This window comes from Panthera uncia, unplaced genomic scaffold (assembly GCF_023721935.1).
Source record: "Panthera uncia isolate 11264 unplaced genomic scaffold, Puncia_PCG_1.0 HiC_scaffold_326, whole genome shotgun sequence".
Classification (NCBI taxonomy): domain Eukaryota; kingdom Metazoa; phylum Chordata; class Mammalia; order Carnivora; family Felidae; genus Panthera; species Panthera uncia.
The window spans coordinates 12,317-25,948 of record NW_026059458.1 but is presented as its reverse complement, the minus strand read 5'-3'; the positions used below and the strand labels follow the sequence as shown (position 1 = coordinate 25,948).

General features: G+C 43.4%; 1 protein-coding gene across 1 annotated transcript in view; it reads left to right on the top strand.

Annotated features, from left to right (window-relative positions):
- Positions 1-13,632, top strand: part of LOC125917949 (SH3 domain and tetratricopeptide repeat-containing protein 2) — a 34,303-nt gene that overhangs the window by 9,339 nt on the left and 11,332 nt on the right. Inside the window, exons 3-8 of the mRNA XM_049624015.1 lie at positions 2,541-2,668; positions 5,875-5,980; positions 7,439-7,582; positions 8,633-8,834; positions 9,616-9,689; positions 12,140-12,335. Of these exons, the coding sequence (XP_049479972.1) occupies positions 2,541-2,668; positions 5,875-5,980; positions 7,439-7,582; positions 8,633-8,834; positions 9,616-9,689; positions 12,140-12,335 (850 nt within the window). The remainder of the gene's footprint in view (positions 1-2,540; positions 2,669-5,874; positions 5,981-7,438; positions 7,583-8,632; positions 8,835-9,615; positions 9,690-12,139; positions 12,336-13,632) is intronic.

Sequence of the window (13,632 nt, the reverse complement as noted above, 5' to 3'; positions counted from 1 at the left end):
GACGAGAAAAGCAATCAAACCTGGGTCCTTGTTCATAACCACCATGCTTCACTGCCACTCCAAGCATGTGCTCCTGTCTGGCATACAAGTGTTAGATTTGCGAAAAAGATTTGCATTATGAATGTTACAAGCGACATGAACTAGGTAAATGGATATTGCTTACTTGTCATTACGGGTTCTTTATTTTTATTATTATTTTTTCAATTCTGTCCAGCTGCTGGGCTGATGATGAGAAAAACCTTGCCCTTTCTTGTTCTTGTGTCAGTCTGCTTATTTGTCTGTCAGCTTGGGCCATCCTGGAAAAAAAGGTAACTTGCCATCTGTTGTTTCCTGAAGGCAGTGGAGTCAGCATTTTGCCTTCTCGATGCATGAAGGCCAATGAACAGAGGGTACGTGTAGGTGAAATTTATCCAACCGGGGCTGGTCTCTTCCATCTTTCAGTGTTTTCCTCCATGACGCTGTTTCCAGGAAAGTCACGGAGTGAGAAGGGGACACTTTACTCCAGCTGCCAATCTCTCCTTTATGCAGAAGAGGCGTAGACAAAATCAATCAGATACATTAGCATGATTAAACGACCAGTTTTCAGAAAGATTTTTAAAAAATGACAAAATGCACTTCACACTAACGCTGGAGTGAACTTGATCTATTCCCCAGTCTGGTCATGCTGAGGGCACTGTAGGATCCCAGACAGGAGGCTCTCACGGATGGCTCTCACCTGTTGGGATCTCAAAAGCAGTTTGCTTATTTAAATCCGGTCTTTTGAGTGACACATCCACGGATCCATATGCAGGGCAAGGAGATCCCCACTGAAAGGACTGTCATTCGTTCGGGGCTATTGCAAGAGATTCTGGAAGGGAGTTTGGGTCAGGCTTTGGAAGGACAGGAGCGATGGGCTTGGCAAAAAGGCATCCCAGAATCAGTCAGAGTCAAGGTTGATTACAGGTGTGACAAGATGAGAGCAGAGAGATCAGGAATTGCTGTAGCACTGGGGTGGGGGTGGGAAGTTTGTGAGGGTCAAGAGCCAGCGTTTAAGGTGTTAAGTGAGTATTTGCTATGTTGGAGGCCCTGAACAAAAAGCTTTATATGCATAATCTCATTTGTAAGCCTCTTAAAAGCTGTGTGAGATAGGTTATTCGACAAGTCATTTTGCTAGTGAGAAAAGTCAAGTGTAGAGAGGTAATTAACTGTTGGGCATGGCAGTTAGCCAGCGCGGAGCCCAGCCTTGAGCCCAGGTTGTGTGACTCCGCCTCCCTGGGCTTCGCCTCCTGCTTCCTCCGAGAGGTCAGCGCGCTGATCAGTGAGGCTCCCAGAAGACTGGATCCGCTCGGCTGCTGAAGATGGACGGCTTGGATGAGATTAGATCGCAGGCCAGGGAGGAACGGAGTGGAACACACATCCACCCGCAGTTCATACCAATGTCAGGTCAGTTGGGCGTGTCCTGTTGGAGCCAATCGGCAGCCACAACATTTTCAGGACTTCTAGTTTAAAAATGGGCCTCTTACAGGTAGGATTCCAGGCTGCCTTGTGTTACCCAGGTCAGCATGAAAGGGGCCGTCTTTAAAGTGCTCAGGGATTTGCAAAGTCCCTGCAAGTTAGGATTAGAAGAGAGACCTCCATGGTTATGCAGTCCAATGCCTTTTTGGCTCCTTGCGTTTGCTAATTATTAACAAGATGGCTACTTATTGTCTAAAGAAGGCATGTGGCAAAGTTCGGTTATAAGATGCACCTCCTCAGCATGACCTTTCCTCACAACACTATTCAAAGGCATACCTCAGCCTCCAAGTGCTTGGTCCCTCTGTCTGTTCGCCTGATTGCATTTAGTTTGTAGCACTTTTCTCCCTCCGAAATTATTGTGTTCACCGAATGGGTTACTTGCCTAGAATACAAGCTCTGTGAGAACAGGGACCGTGTCTATTTTGTTCCTGTGATACCCCAGTGCCTGAAGCAGCCTCTGCTCACAATAGTGGTTGAATAAATGTGCATTTTGAAGAAATTAAAGGTAGACTTTAATACATTACCAGTTACCCTGACAAACATTAATAGAAACATTATTAGAAAGAAATGGTTTAGAGAAAAACGTATGGTGTATGCATAGCATATAAAGTACATAATATCTATGACATATCATACATTTGACATATTAATACATTTCCCTATGAATGGATAAGTTGGTATTTGTTCAAAACTTTCACAAATCATTCACAGGAGGCAATATATGTCTACCTGTTTGTATCGGCATTCAGTGCCAGGCAGCGTAGAAATATACCTTGTTCAAAGCAGGAATAACCAACAGCAACTCCTCGGATTCCAGAACATGCTGGGGCTTCAGCCTTTTCTTTTTCTTTTCTGCCTTGGGGGACATTTTTCAAAAGGTGCTCAGAAGATTGTTAGGTAGTTAGGAGTACTTGTAATCTCTAATTAATGAGGATATCAATTTAAGGTTTAGGTGTGGGAAGCATTGGGCCTCATCTAATTCTTTCTTCCCTTTTATTGCATTTCCAGCCTGACCTGATTGCATTTCTCTCTCTCTTCTCTTTAAGATCTGACCCTCTCCTTCAGTGTGAAGAGCCGCTCCAGGAGGTGTGTAAACGGCCCCCTGCAGGAAGCAGCCAGGAGGCGGCTCTGGGCGCTGGAGAATGAGGACCAGGAGGTGCGTGCACTGTTTAAGGTGAGCTTGGATGGAGGGGTGCGATTCTGAGCCTGCCTTGTGTTCGTCCGGCCGCTGCAAGTTTCACCAGCACCTGGGACAGTGCCGGGAACAAAGTAGGCCCTCAAGAACAGGGCTGACTGAAGGAAACAATGAATGAAAATGTACATATTTTCTGCCCAACAAGAATAGGCAGCACTCCGAAGCTGGCGAGGAGTTGCAGAGTCAGAGAAAACGGTTTCAAATCTGCCACTGTTATTTGTTTGACCTTCCACAAGTTACTTACCTGTGTAGGATGGGAATCGTTATGATATCTATCAAGTATACTTTAAAAAAAAAATGAAATTAATTTTTTTGATTGGAATTTTATTGTTTTTTATTGTGATAAAATATGCATAACATAAACTCTCAACTTTAATTATTTTCAGTGTGTAATTTGGTGACATTAAGTGCACTCACATTGTTATGCAACCATCATCACTGTTCATTCTAGAACTTTTCCATCATCCCAAATGGAAGCTCTGTACCTACTAAACAATAACTCTCCTCTGTCCCCTTTCCTCAACACTGGTAACCAATAAGTATGTATTTTTTTAAATTACCAAAATTGCCAATCAAAAATTAGTAACTATACATTTTAGAATGGGAGGGAAAAAGGCATTGAAGTAAAAAACCAATTCGTCCTCTTTCATAGTGGGTAGCTAGTATCTTCAGTTGTTACACCAAGGAAGAAGGGTATGGCCAAATTATTTACAGCTTAGGAGGGACTTACTAGGAGAGCCAAAGTCAGAAATGGTTAAAAATTGTTGCAACTAGAGGTGGGATAGAGAGAATATTACCTTATGTAATAAACTAATATGTTCTTGTTATTTTTACAGTCCCTGAATTAATTTGATACAAATTATAAAGGGAAATGTGTTCTATTAATCTGTCACGTATAAAAAAAAAAAAGAAAAAAAGTGTTTGGTTTGTTGGGAGGAGTCAGTGAGTCAGTATCTGTAGAGAGCTTGGCTTTGCTTGGGTGGTGGTATATACTCCATAAATAGTAGACAAATTATAAATAGTAGTGTTTTTTTTTTTTTTTTTTTTAATTTCCAGAATTCAGAAACTTGGAGGCACGAGCTGCTAACTGGCACCATAGTTTTTTTAAAATTTGAGTCACTCTCGGCGTGGGCAAGAGCTGGGTTTGATTGAGCCAGGTGGTCTGCTGGGTTGAGGATTGAGCCAGGCAAACTTGTGTGCCAGAACTGAGACCTGGAGTCAGCTGGATCTCAGCTCCAGCCAAGGTGCCATGGCACACACACAGGTGACCATGGGCAGATTGCTTAACCTGGCAATCAAGAAGTGCCTGGCCCTTCTTGACGTGGAGAGGACCATTTTCTATTAAACCTGAGGTGCCATTTGATTATAAAACGCACCAACATCTTATATACCTCAAAGGAAAGAAAAGAAATACTGCCAATTAAGTATGATGCCGTGCTTCCTTCTCTCTTGTTTCAGAAATGGTCAAATGTGGGAAAAGTGCATCTTAGAATGTATTCAGTAGTGTAATCGTACTCTTTTCACAGGGTTATTGGGAGTAAATGAGGCAATGTTCATAAAGATCTTTGTGAGGTGCCTGACAATTGATGAATCTCCCAGAAATCAATTTTTATCTAGAGCCCGTTCTCTGAGCAACAGGATCGACATCCAAGGATCTGGGGACTCCTGGGGCCTGGTATGGGAGAACCCCAGCGTTTTGACTTTGTTGACCTGAGGGCTCTTTCTCTCTCCTGTCCTCTTCTCTTCTATCCACAGGGTAGATATCCTCTCTTTCTATCCTCTTCTTTCCACAGGGTTCTCCCAGAACAGTATTCCGGGGGTTGATCTTTGATGGCAGGACCTGGCTTGGGGGAGAAAGGATGTTCTGGCCATCAGTCCTTATAGTCAACTGTAGAAGCTTGGACAAGAAACAGAAAAAAGATTTTAAGGGAAAACCAAGTCTGCATAGTGGTTCAGGCCTGTTTTCTCAGTTATTGAAAAAAACTGGGGTAGGGGAGCATGCAAACTGGCCTAGCACAGCCTTTCTGGAGGGCAGTTTGGCTCCCGCATTTTAAGATTGAAAACATGAATGTCTGCATTCCCAAATGCACATCTCAGAATAACTTGCATCAAGACTATCAAAGATGTGTACAAAGATTTAACTCTAGGATGTTTATCACGGTACTGTTTAGGATGGTAAGAAAATGAAAACAACTCAAATGTCTAACCATAAGGCAATGTTAAGAATTAATTATATTAATGTAGCAATGACATATGTAACCATTAAGAAGAATGCAGATTATTTAATGACAAGGGAGCTGGTTCACAAAATATTATTTAGTTACAAAAGATTACAAAACAACTTACATAATGTAGTTCTACTTATATAAAAATAGTTACTTCCAGGGGCGCCTGGGTGGCTCAGTCGGTTAAGCGTCCGACTTCGGCTCAGGTCACGATCTCGCAGTATGTGAGTTCGAGCCCCGCGTCGGGCTCTGTGCTGACTGCTCAGAGCCTGGGGCCTGTTTCAGATTCTGTGTCTCCCTCTCTCTCTGACCCTCCCCCATTCGTGCTCTGTCTCTCTCTGTCTCAAAAATAAATAAACGTTAAAAAAAAAAATTAAAAAAAAAATAGTTACTTCCAAACTCATGGAGAGGAAAAAGGATTCAGAGTTAATACGCAAGGGTGTTAACATCGATGATCTCTAGGAGGGGGGATTGTGGATGATTTTTGTTTCTGTGTAATTTGGTTTTTCTGTCAGCTTTATGAAAATACTCATTAGACATAGATTCACAATCAAAGTTTCTTTCAAGGTGCCTTCTATTATCTATCCTTCCCCTTCCCTTATACACCTTTTTTTTTTTTTTTAACACAAAAGGTATTCTTTGCACTTTGCTTTCTTTCTGTTGTGGCTGTTGTTCCATCTAGCAGCGTATATTTGGAGCTGTGTCAGAGCACCAAGAATTTCCTCATTCTTTTTTATGGCTGAGTAATATCATAATATTCCATTGCGTGGATGAATCATAATTCACCAGTCTCCTATTGATGGACATTTAGGTTGTTTCCTTTTTTTTTTTTTTTTTTTTGGTGATATAAAAACAAATCAATGCCACAATCAAGAAATTCATATGAAGCATTTTGCGTGTCTATGAGATCATTAACAAGACGCTGTCACCCCAGGTCTTCTCACTGTTCTCTTTACCCAGGACCTCTCAGCCAGGTTGGTGGGTATCCAGTCCCAGAAGGCTCAGTTCCTCATCACCTTCAAGACCATGGAGGAAATCTGGAAGTTTTCCACCTACTTGAACTTAGGTATGATGTGGAGCAAGCAGCTGGAGGATGTAACTACATCAAAGTTCAGCCAATATGTAAGGCTTGACATTGGGGAATTGGCCCAGCTCTGATAACTGAAAGAGGTAGAGCCCTAACGTGGGTGGTTAACTTTTGAAATGTCACAAACTACCTGGAACTAAATCTAAAGCAAATATTGACTACTACCCTCAAATGCTATGTGCCACATTTCTTCGATTTCAGGAAGAGACTACTTTCTCAGATAATCAATCAACTGGCAGGAAGTTCTTAGTGATCTACTAAATTCAAAGGACTGGGAGAGATACAGATTGATGGTTTTGAAAAAAAAGGAAACCAGTCTTCAGTAAGATCAGAGTAGCTGCTCAGAATAGTAAAGCTCTGGATACTGTAGCCCATGTTTTTGGAAAAGGGTCAAAGAAAGGGATGGGAAGTTATCTGCTAAAGGGGACTCAGATTGCAGGGTTTTCTAGGAAATGACCTTGTGGAGGGAGGGAGGGGTCAAGATCACTCTTGGCTAGAAGGTATAGCTTCTCTTGTAGTCATGGCGACTTTCTGTTCTCCATACTGTGCATCTCCTGTGACCATTTAGAGACCCACCTCCAGTTTAAGGTGTACTCCATGGACCAGCAACATTGGCCTCATGTAGAGCTTGTTAGAAAAGTGGAATCCCAGCACCCATCCCAGACCAACTGGCCCAGCATCTGTATTTTAATATGATCCCCAGGTGCTTTATGTGCAATTAAAGTACAAGATGCACAATTATAGAAAACACACGAGGCCTAAGCAGGTATAATGGAGAGTCAGAATGGAAAAAAACAGGTTTTTGCATCTTAAGAAAGAGGCAGTCTCAAAGAGAAGCAAAATTTTAACATAAGTCATTCACATTTATAGGCGTGTGTGAATTATTACCCATAGTTGCAATTTGCAGAGTTTCCAGTCTGGTTTTAACAAGGGAGACCATACTGAGCATGACTGATGGAGAGGGTCAGAGAGGGGATGTTAAAGAAAATCCTGACTCATTTGTGGGTCATGGGCAGCCCATCAGCCACTGCATCATCTGGGACATAGAAATTTGAAACTCAAGTCAGGAAAACTTGAAGGGGTGGGGGGTGACCAGGACCTCCCAGGGTCCAAATTATGATCTTGGAGATTGCTCCATGGATGTATTAGAAAAAGGTAATTAGGTTTGGTCAGCTCATTGCACATTCAAAACGTGTTGGAAATGGTAAATATCCTTTAAAAATGACTTGTATTTCCCAACAGATGCTGAGAAGAATCAGTTCACTCTAGAAATTTTCTAGCTACCTCTCTATGCTCTTCTAATGCCAGTTAAATGGGGTCAGGTTGAGGATGGAAGTCCAAGAAGGAACTTCCAAAAGGAGCTTTCTCAACCTTTCCTGGGCTCAGCTAATGGCAGAAATCACGTTGTCCAGGAATCTTGTTGGCTTGATTTCTTAGGCTATGTATCTGCATGTCTGGAACATCTCCTCTTTGACCATAAGTACTGGCTCAACTGCAGATTGGTGGAAGATACAGAGATCCAAGTTTCCGTGGATGAGAAACACCTGGAAACAATATACCTGGGACTTCTGATACAGGAAGGTGAGCTTGGAGTGGGGTGGAATGGGCTTTTATGTGGATATTTATTATCAGCGTCCCTGAAGTAATTAGGATACACGGAGAGGCAAAAATCATTCAAAGGTGAGAATATTCATAAAGAACCCACCTGTTATATTACTCCAAACATATCTCTTGGTTTGACACTGACATCCCACGAACAGCTATATTTGTCAGTCTCACTGATTTTCTGGTGTTAGAACCACTTGGGGAATTTTTAGAAGACGCCCATGCCAGGGCTCCACCAGGGCCAATTAAATCTCCAGAGATAGGAGCCAGGCTTTGGTATTTTTTGAAAGTTGCCCAGACAATACTAATGTGCATCCGAGAGTAAGAATCCCTTTTTAAAATATATATGATTGGATTGTGAAATAAAATTGCAGATCTTACAAACCCCGCAAGATTTTATGAAATTGAGGAAAATGGTGTCAGGGAACTTCTTGGAGCACCGGCTGATCTGTTAACAAGGAGGAATCTGAGCAGGGCTACAACCAATCAGTTAACAACTGATGACGTCACAGACACAGTGAAAAAGCCAGATTTGCATAGAATCTTTTGCAAAATGATGCTGTTTATGATTGCATTGCACAAATCACAATGGAAGGAAAGAATGTCATACTGTGCTACTGTAAAATCTAGTTGCAGAAATTATATTCGCCCAAATCAACTTATTCTTTTCTGGTCCTCAGGTTAAGCAGAAGCTTGCAATTGTAACTGAAATTCCGTTAAATGTGTTTTCATTAATTTTTGTTTCATTTTTTTTTTCAAGGCAAAGTCCCAATTAAACCTTATTCTCACAAATTACTCAGAGCTTGTGGTGTCTAATTTAAGTGCCTTCCCTCTCAGTGGCTTTTTTTCCCCCCCTGGTACAGTTCTTCTGGGATCCCAAAGTCTCTCTGGGATGCCTCTCCCTTGGCTGTGTCCTTGACTCCCAGGAAGAAAAGTATTTCGGCTTCTGTTAGAAATGTTACGTTGTGTGATAATCCCTTTTCACTTCCTTCTACTCCTTGGAGGGGCTTTTCTCATTATCTACAGGCCACTTCTTCTGCAGAGCCGTGTGCTCTGTGGCTCAGCCGCCTGAGAAGGAAGGGGAGTATCTGACACTTTGGAAGAAGGAGTTAATCTCCGTGAAAATAGTTGAAGGTGGATCCGAGTGGGAGGGCGTGTCCCTGGTGACTGGTCATCGGGGCCTGGTGCCCGTGTCAGCCCTGGAACCTCTGCCGCTCCCTTTCCACCAGTGAGTAGCCACCTGCATCTTGGGAGTGGGTCCCAGAGCAGAACTGAGGTCTGCACGGAACAGAGGAGACATTTTTGCACATATGGGCATCTATGGTGCCAGGGAGGGAAGAAAACCTGGATGGTTTTTTGTCTTTTGTCATTTTTTTTTTAATGGTCAAAATTTGCACAACTTGATGAAACTGGAGACAACTCAAAATTTCAGATGGACATTGTACCTAAGAGGAAACCTACTGCCTGATCTCCAAATGCAATGTTTCTCAATGTGGGGGCTGGGGACCATTTGTATCAGAATCATCTGGGGATTTACTATAAATTCAGTGCCCCCCTGGCCATCTTCAGACTCTATTAGGATTAGATTCAGGAATTTGCATTTTATATAAGCTCCCTTTGAACGTAAGAGGATGTGTTCCATACTAAAGTTTGAAAATCCCTACCGGGAGATTGTCACATACCGAGTGACAATATGCACGATTCCAGGCTGTGGACCGTGTGGTTGGCTCTGGCAGAGAATTTGACAGTGATAATGGAAAGGGATCCCTTGTTAGTTATTTCACTGGCCAACTAATCGCAGAGCCAAAAAAATCATCCCAGGCCTGCTGAATTCCTCTCCTTTTCACAGTGCTTAAATGCCCAATAAATGTCAGTCATCATTATAATAGGAATAATAACCATGATACTTACCCATTATCACCCTCATTGTTATTTTAACGGCCTATTCTGCTCGCTGTTGTCAGTTTTTTTGAAATCCGTGTTTGCAAACCCCGCGTTTCCATTGGCAGATGGTTCCTAAAGAACTACCCAGGAAGCTGTGGCTTTTCCAGGAAGAGGGATTGGACAGGCTCCTATCAGATAGGTATGGCTGAGTTGAAGACGGTATTGTCGGGGAGATCATATCGCCCTGCCTCCTAACTTTATCTGCAAGTTTGGAGTCCATTGATGGGAATTCCTGTTTAACCTCTGCTGCTCCCTGGACTTGGAGAAAGTGGTTGCTCTCTATAACCTGGGTTTCCTTGCCTGTGAAATGAGAAGTCTCAACCCAGGGCTATTGATACAAATGCTCCCAGGGGCAGAGAGGGCCTGAATAGGAGAGGTAGGGGAGTGGTAGGGACCATAGGGATTTAAAGACATATGGGTGAATAAGCAGCCTTGTGTGGGCCGCATGTGGGCCGCAGGCTGCCTGTTCTCAATCTCTGGTCAAAACGTTTTTCCAGTTTCCCTTAAAGTTAGGTGAAATGGGTCTTGAATGTAGGAAGAGTCAGAATGCCTGGCACACAATGGATATACTCAGTAAATATTTGTTGAATAGAGAAATGAAGTCTATATATATTTACATATATATGCAACATTATGTATTATGTATATATGCGTATATTCTAGGTAATCTCTGTACGCATGTGTAAGGATGTGAGTACACATAAATACACATACACACATGTGGCTATAAGTATATGTGTATCTACTGGAAATGAACTGTAATGTTTTCTAAGTGTCTGAAATATAATTCCGTTCATCTTCACCCTTAGAGCCCCTCCCCACTCCCAACCAACTTAGCCCAAGTGCAATTTTATACGCTCTGGGCTCCAATGACACTTTATTTTTTTTTTTTTCCCAAATAGCACTTTATAAAAAGAAATGCAGGGAATTATGGAACCCAGATATTAGATCTAATCAATCAGTTGACCATAAATAAGATTTTCAGCTATCTGAGGCAGTAAAAGCATTCCCTGGAGTTATGAATACAGGGCTGTGACGTCTGCTCTGGGTTCAGATTCTCACTCCACACCTTAAGACCAGCGTGATCTCCGTCGGTTCACAAGATTACTGTGCCATATGTTCCTAATGAGTATAATGTTACCATAAAACTGACTTCGAATATCATGAGAAATCCACCAAAGGACATCTGAAAATCTCTTAGTATGGTTTTTTCGCGCTGCAGGTGTTTAACGCACTACAGATCCCATCAACCCACGAAGTGGTGGGAATTTCTGACCTTGAACACACAGCCGATAATAACTTGATCAAAAATGTCAGGGGACAAAAAAAAAAAAAAAAAAAAAAAAAAAAAGCCAGTAGCTTCAGCAGAACACCTAACGCAAATACCGAAACTAAGACACATAAAAACCATCGTTCCAAGCAAAGCAGGATTAGCGGAAAGAAGTGCTAACCAGAAGTTGAGAGACTGAGTTCCTTGGACAAATCACATACCTTCTCTGTGCTTCCACCTTTTAACCTATAAAAAGGGGATTCTGATCCCCTTGGGACTCTGGGGAGGATCTGAGAAAATGGGCTTAATTAGTACTTTGTAAACTGGACGGTACGGAGCTTATAAATATGTCATTACTAGATCTTAGCTGGGAAACTCATCAAGCTGAGTAATGACCATCGTCAGAAGGGAAGTCTTCCAAATCCCTCTGGGTCCTGAGCAGTTTTCTGTTCACCGGTGACACGAGGCTAACATTTATGGAGGGTTGATTAGGTACCAGGCATTGGGGCATGTAATCGCTTTGGCTTTTCCTAATATTTATGAGACAAGCATTCTTTTTTTTTTTTTTTTTTCAACATTTTTTATTTATTTTTGGGACAGAGAGAGACAGAGCATGAACGGGGGAGGGGCAGAGAGAGAGGGAGACACAGAATCGGAAACAGGCTCCAGGCTCCGAGCCATCAGCCCAGAGCCTGACGCGGGGCTCGAACTCACGGACCGTGAGATCGTGACCTGGCTGAAGTCGGACGCTTAACCGACTGCGCCACCCAGGCGCCCCGAGACAAGCATTCTTATTATTCTCATTGTACAGTTGGGGAAACCGAGGCTCATAGTGGCCAAAGGAGTTGGAAGGAAATGGAGAGATCCCACAATGTTTTTCACACTGGTCTGTCAATTTGTGCTAAGCATGACAAAGTATTTATGTGATAATGGCAAATCAGACATAGTAGGACGATATAGGAAGCTTTTCAGCTTGCCATGAGTGAACTTTATTCAGTTTTAGCGTATATCCAGTATTCTGAGATGATCTCTCCTGCATTTGTTAATACGTCATTTCTTTTGTAAAGTGAAGGTGACAGTGGATGGTAGTTCCTTTCTTTGAATGTCCTAGTTTGGCAAAGTTAAAAGCCAGTTACCCTGTGTCATTCCTGCCAATTTCTTTCTTTCTTTCTTTTTTTTTTTTTGGTGGGGAGGGGGGTGTGGTGGGGAGACGATTTTACTGGTCCTTGAAATTCTAAATTCTGGGGACCCTTCATTTCATAGTATGCTGGAAGCAGTTTCTGCCTTACTTAGTTGACATGGATGTTATCTCCCCACAGGCAGAGGAAAATGTAAGGCCTGGAAAGAATATGAGAGGGAAGAAAAGGATGAGCTGAATTTTCACCAGGGAGAAAGCATCGAGATCATCGGCTTTGTCATCCCTGGGCTTCAGTGGTTCATTGGAAAGTCGACACGCTCAGGAGAAGTGGGCTTTGTCCCCACCAGGAACATAGATCCTGAGTCTTACTCCCCAGTGTGAGTATGGCAGAGAGGCCCTCTGGGATCCTGGAGCGGGCGCCTTCCCAGTGGCCCCACCCCATCCTGAACGGGATTGAGATGAGCTCCAGGGTTGCCTGGCAAGACAGAGCCGGAAGAGTGCATTCTGACCACCAAGGCTGTCCCCAGGGCTGATGGGAAGGGGAGGATGAGTGATCAAGAATGAGTCAGGTCAGTTCCGTTCAGCAGATGGTCATGAAAGCCTTCCTGTAAGGAGAGAAGCATGGCCCCAAGGTGAAGGGCCTGCTGTCATCCCTGCATGTGTGGTGTTGGCTCTTGTATTCTGCCACTTACCCATCCAATCAAGGGGCCCCATTAGGGAAGGGCTTGCACAGGGACCTATAGATTACAGCTCAGGGAAAGGAGAGATCCTCCCATGGAGGTTTACCTGCTGAAAGCTAATTGTGTGGCAACAGTGTTGGCCACGATGGTAGAGTATATCTTCCACTCATTTCTGCCTGGAGTCTAGAGGGCTGGTTCTGAGAAGCAGATCGTGTGACCAATGAGCAGCAGGAATATTGACCAGTCTCCCTGGGTTGGCCTTCCTGCATGAGGATAAGAAACAGTAGGAAGCCTGGGCCCAGAAAGTACCAGAAGGAACAGAGTTGGCTGCCACATTGAGACACAGGGAAAACGTGGCTCAAGGATTATTGAAGGCCCTGAACACTCGGACTGGAATCCCTTCCTTTGTGTGAAAGAGCCACTGAAGAGAGTGGAAGAAGGGCAAAATCTCCTTCTAAGCCCTGACCTTTATAGGGAGAAGAGACAGAAGGTCGTTTTCCCTACACAGAAATGTGGGAATCCAAGTGAGTCTAATCAAGGAAGAGACTCACTGAGCCCCTAAAGGATTATGGAGTGAATGGGAGTTTATAAGGAGGAAAAGGGTGTTCGGAGAACTCTCATGAAATAGGCAGTATTTGAGCCAGCTTTGTATGATGCAAGATATTTCAACTGATGGAAATGGAGAAACGTGAACACAGGTAGGAAAAGTGAGGGGGATGCTTGAGGAATGGCTCCTGCTCATTGAGAAGCAGGTCATCAGGAGAGCACTGGTGTGGCAAAGACTTGGCGGGGCATGACGTGGCCATGAGGTGGCAGACGGAGAATGCCTGTGCAGGGGCCTGTGTCCTTTATCTGGCAGAGAACGGGGAGCCAGCGAGTGTCTCTGAGAAAGGGTGACAAATGATGTGCCTGGAACTTCTCTAACCATGGCTTTGAGCGAGGTGTGCATGGGCAGGGGAGAAGCTCGAGGCAGGAGACCAGTGAGAATGCTGAG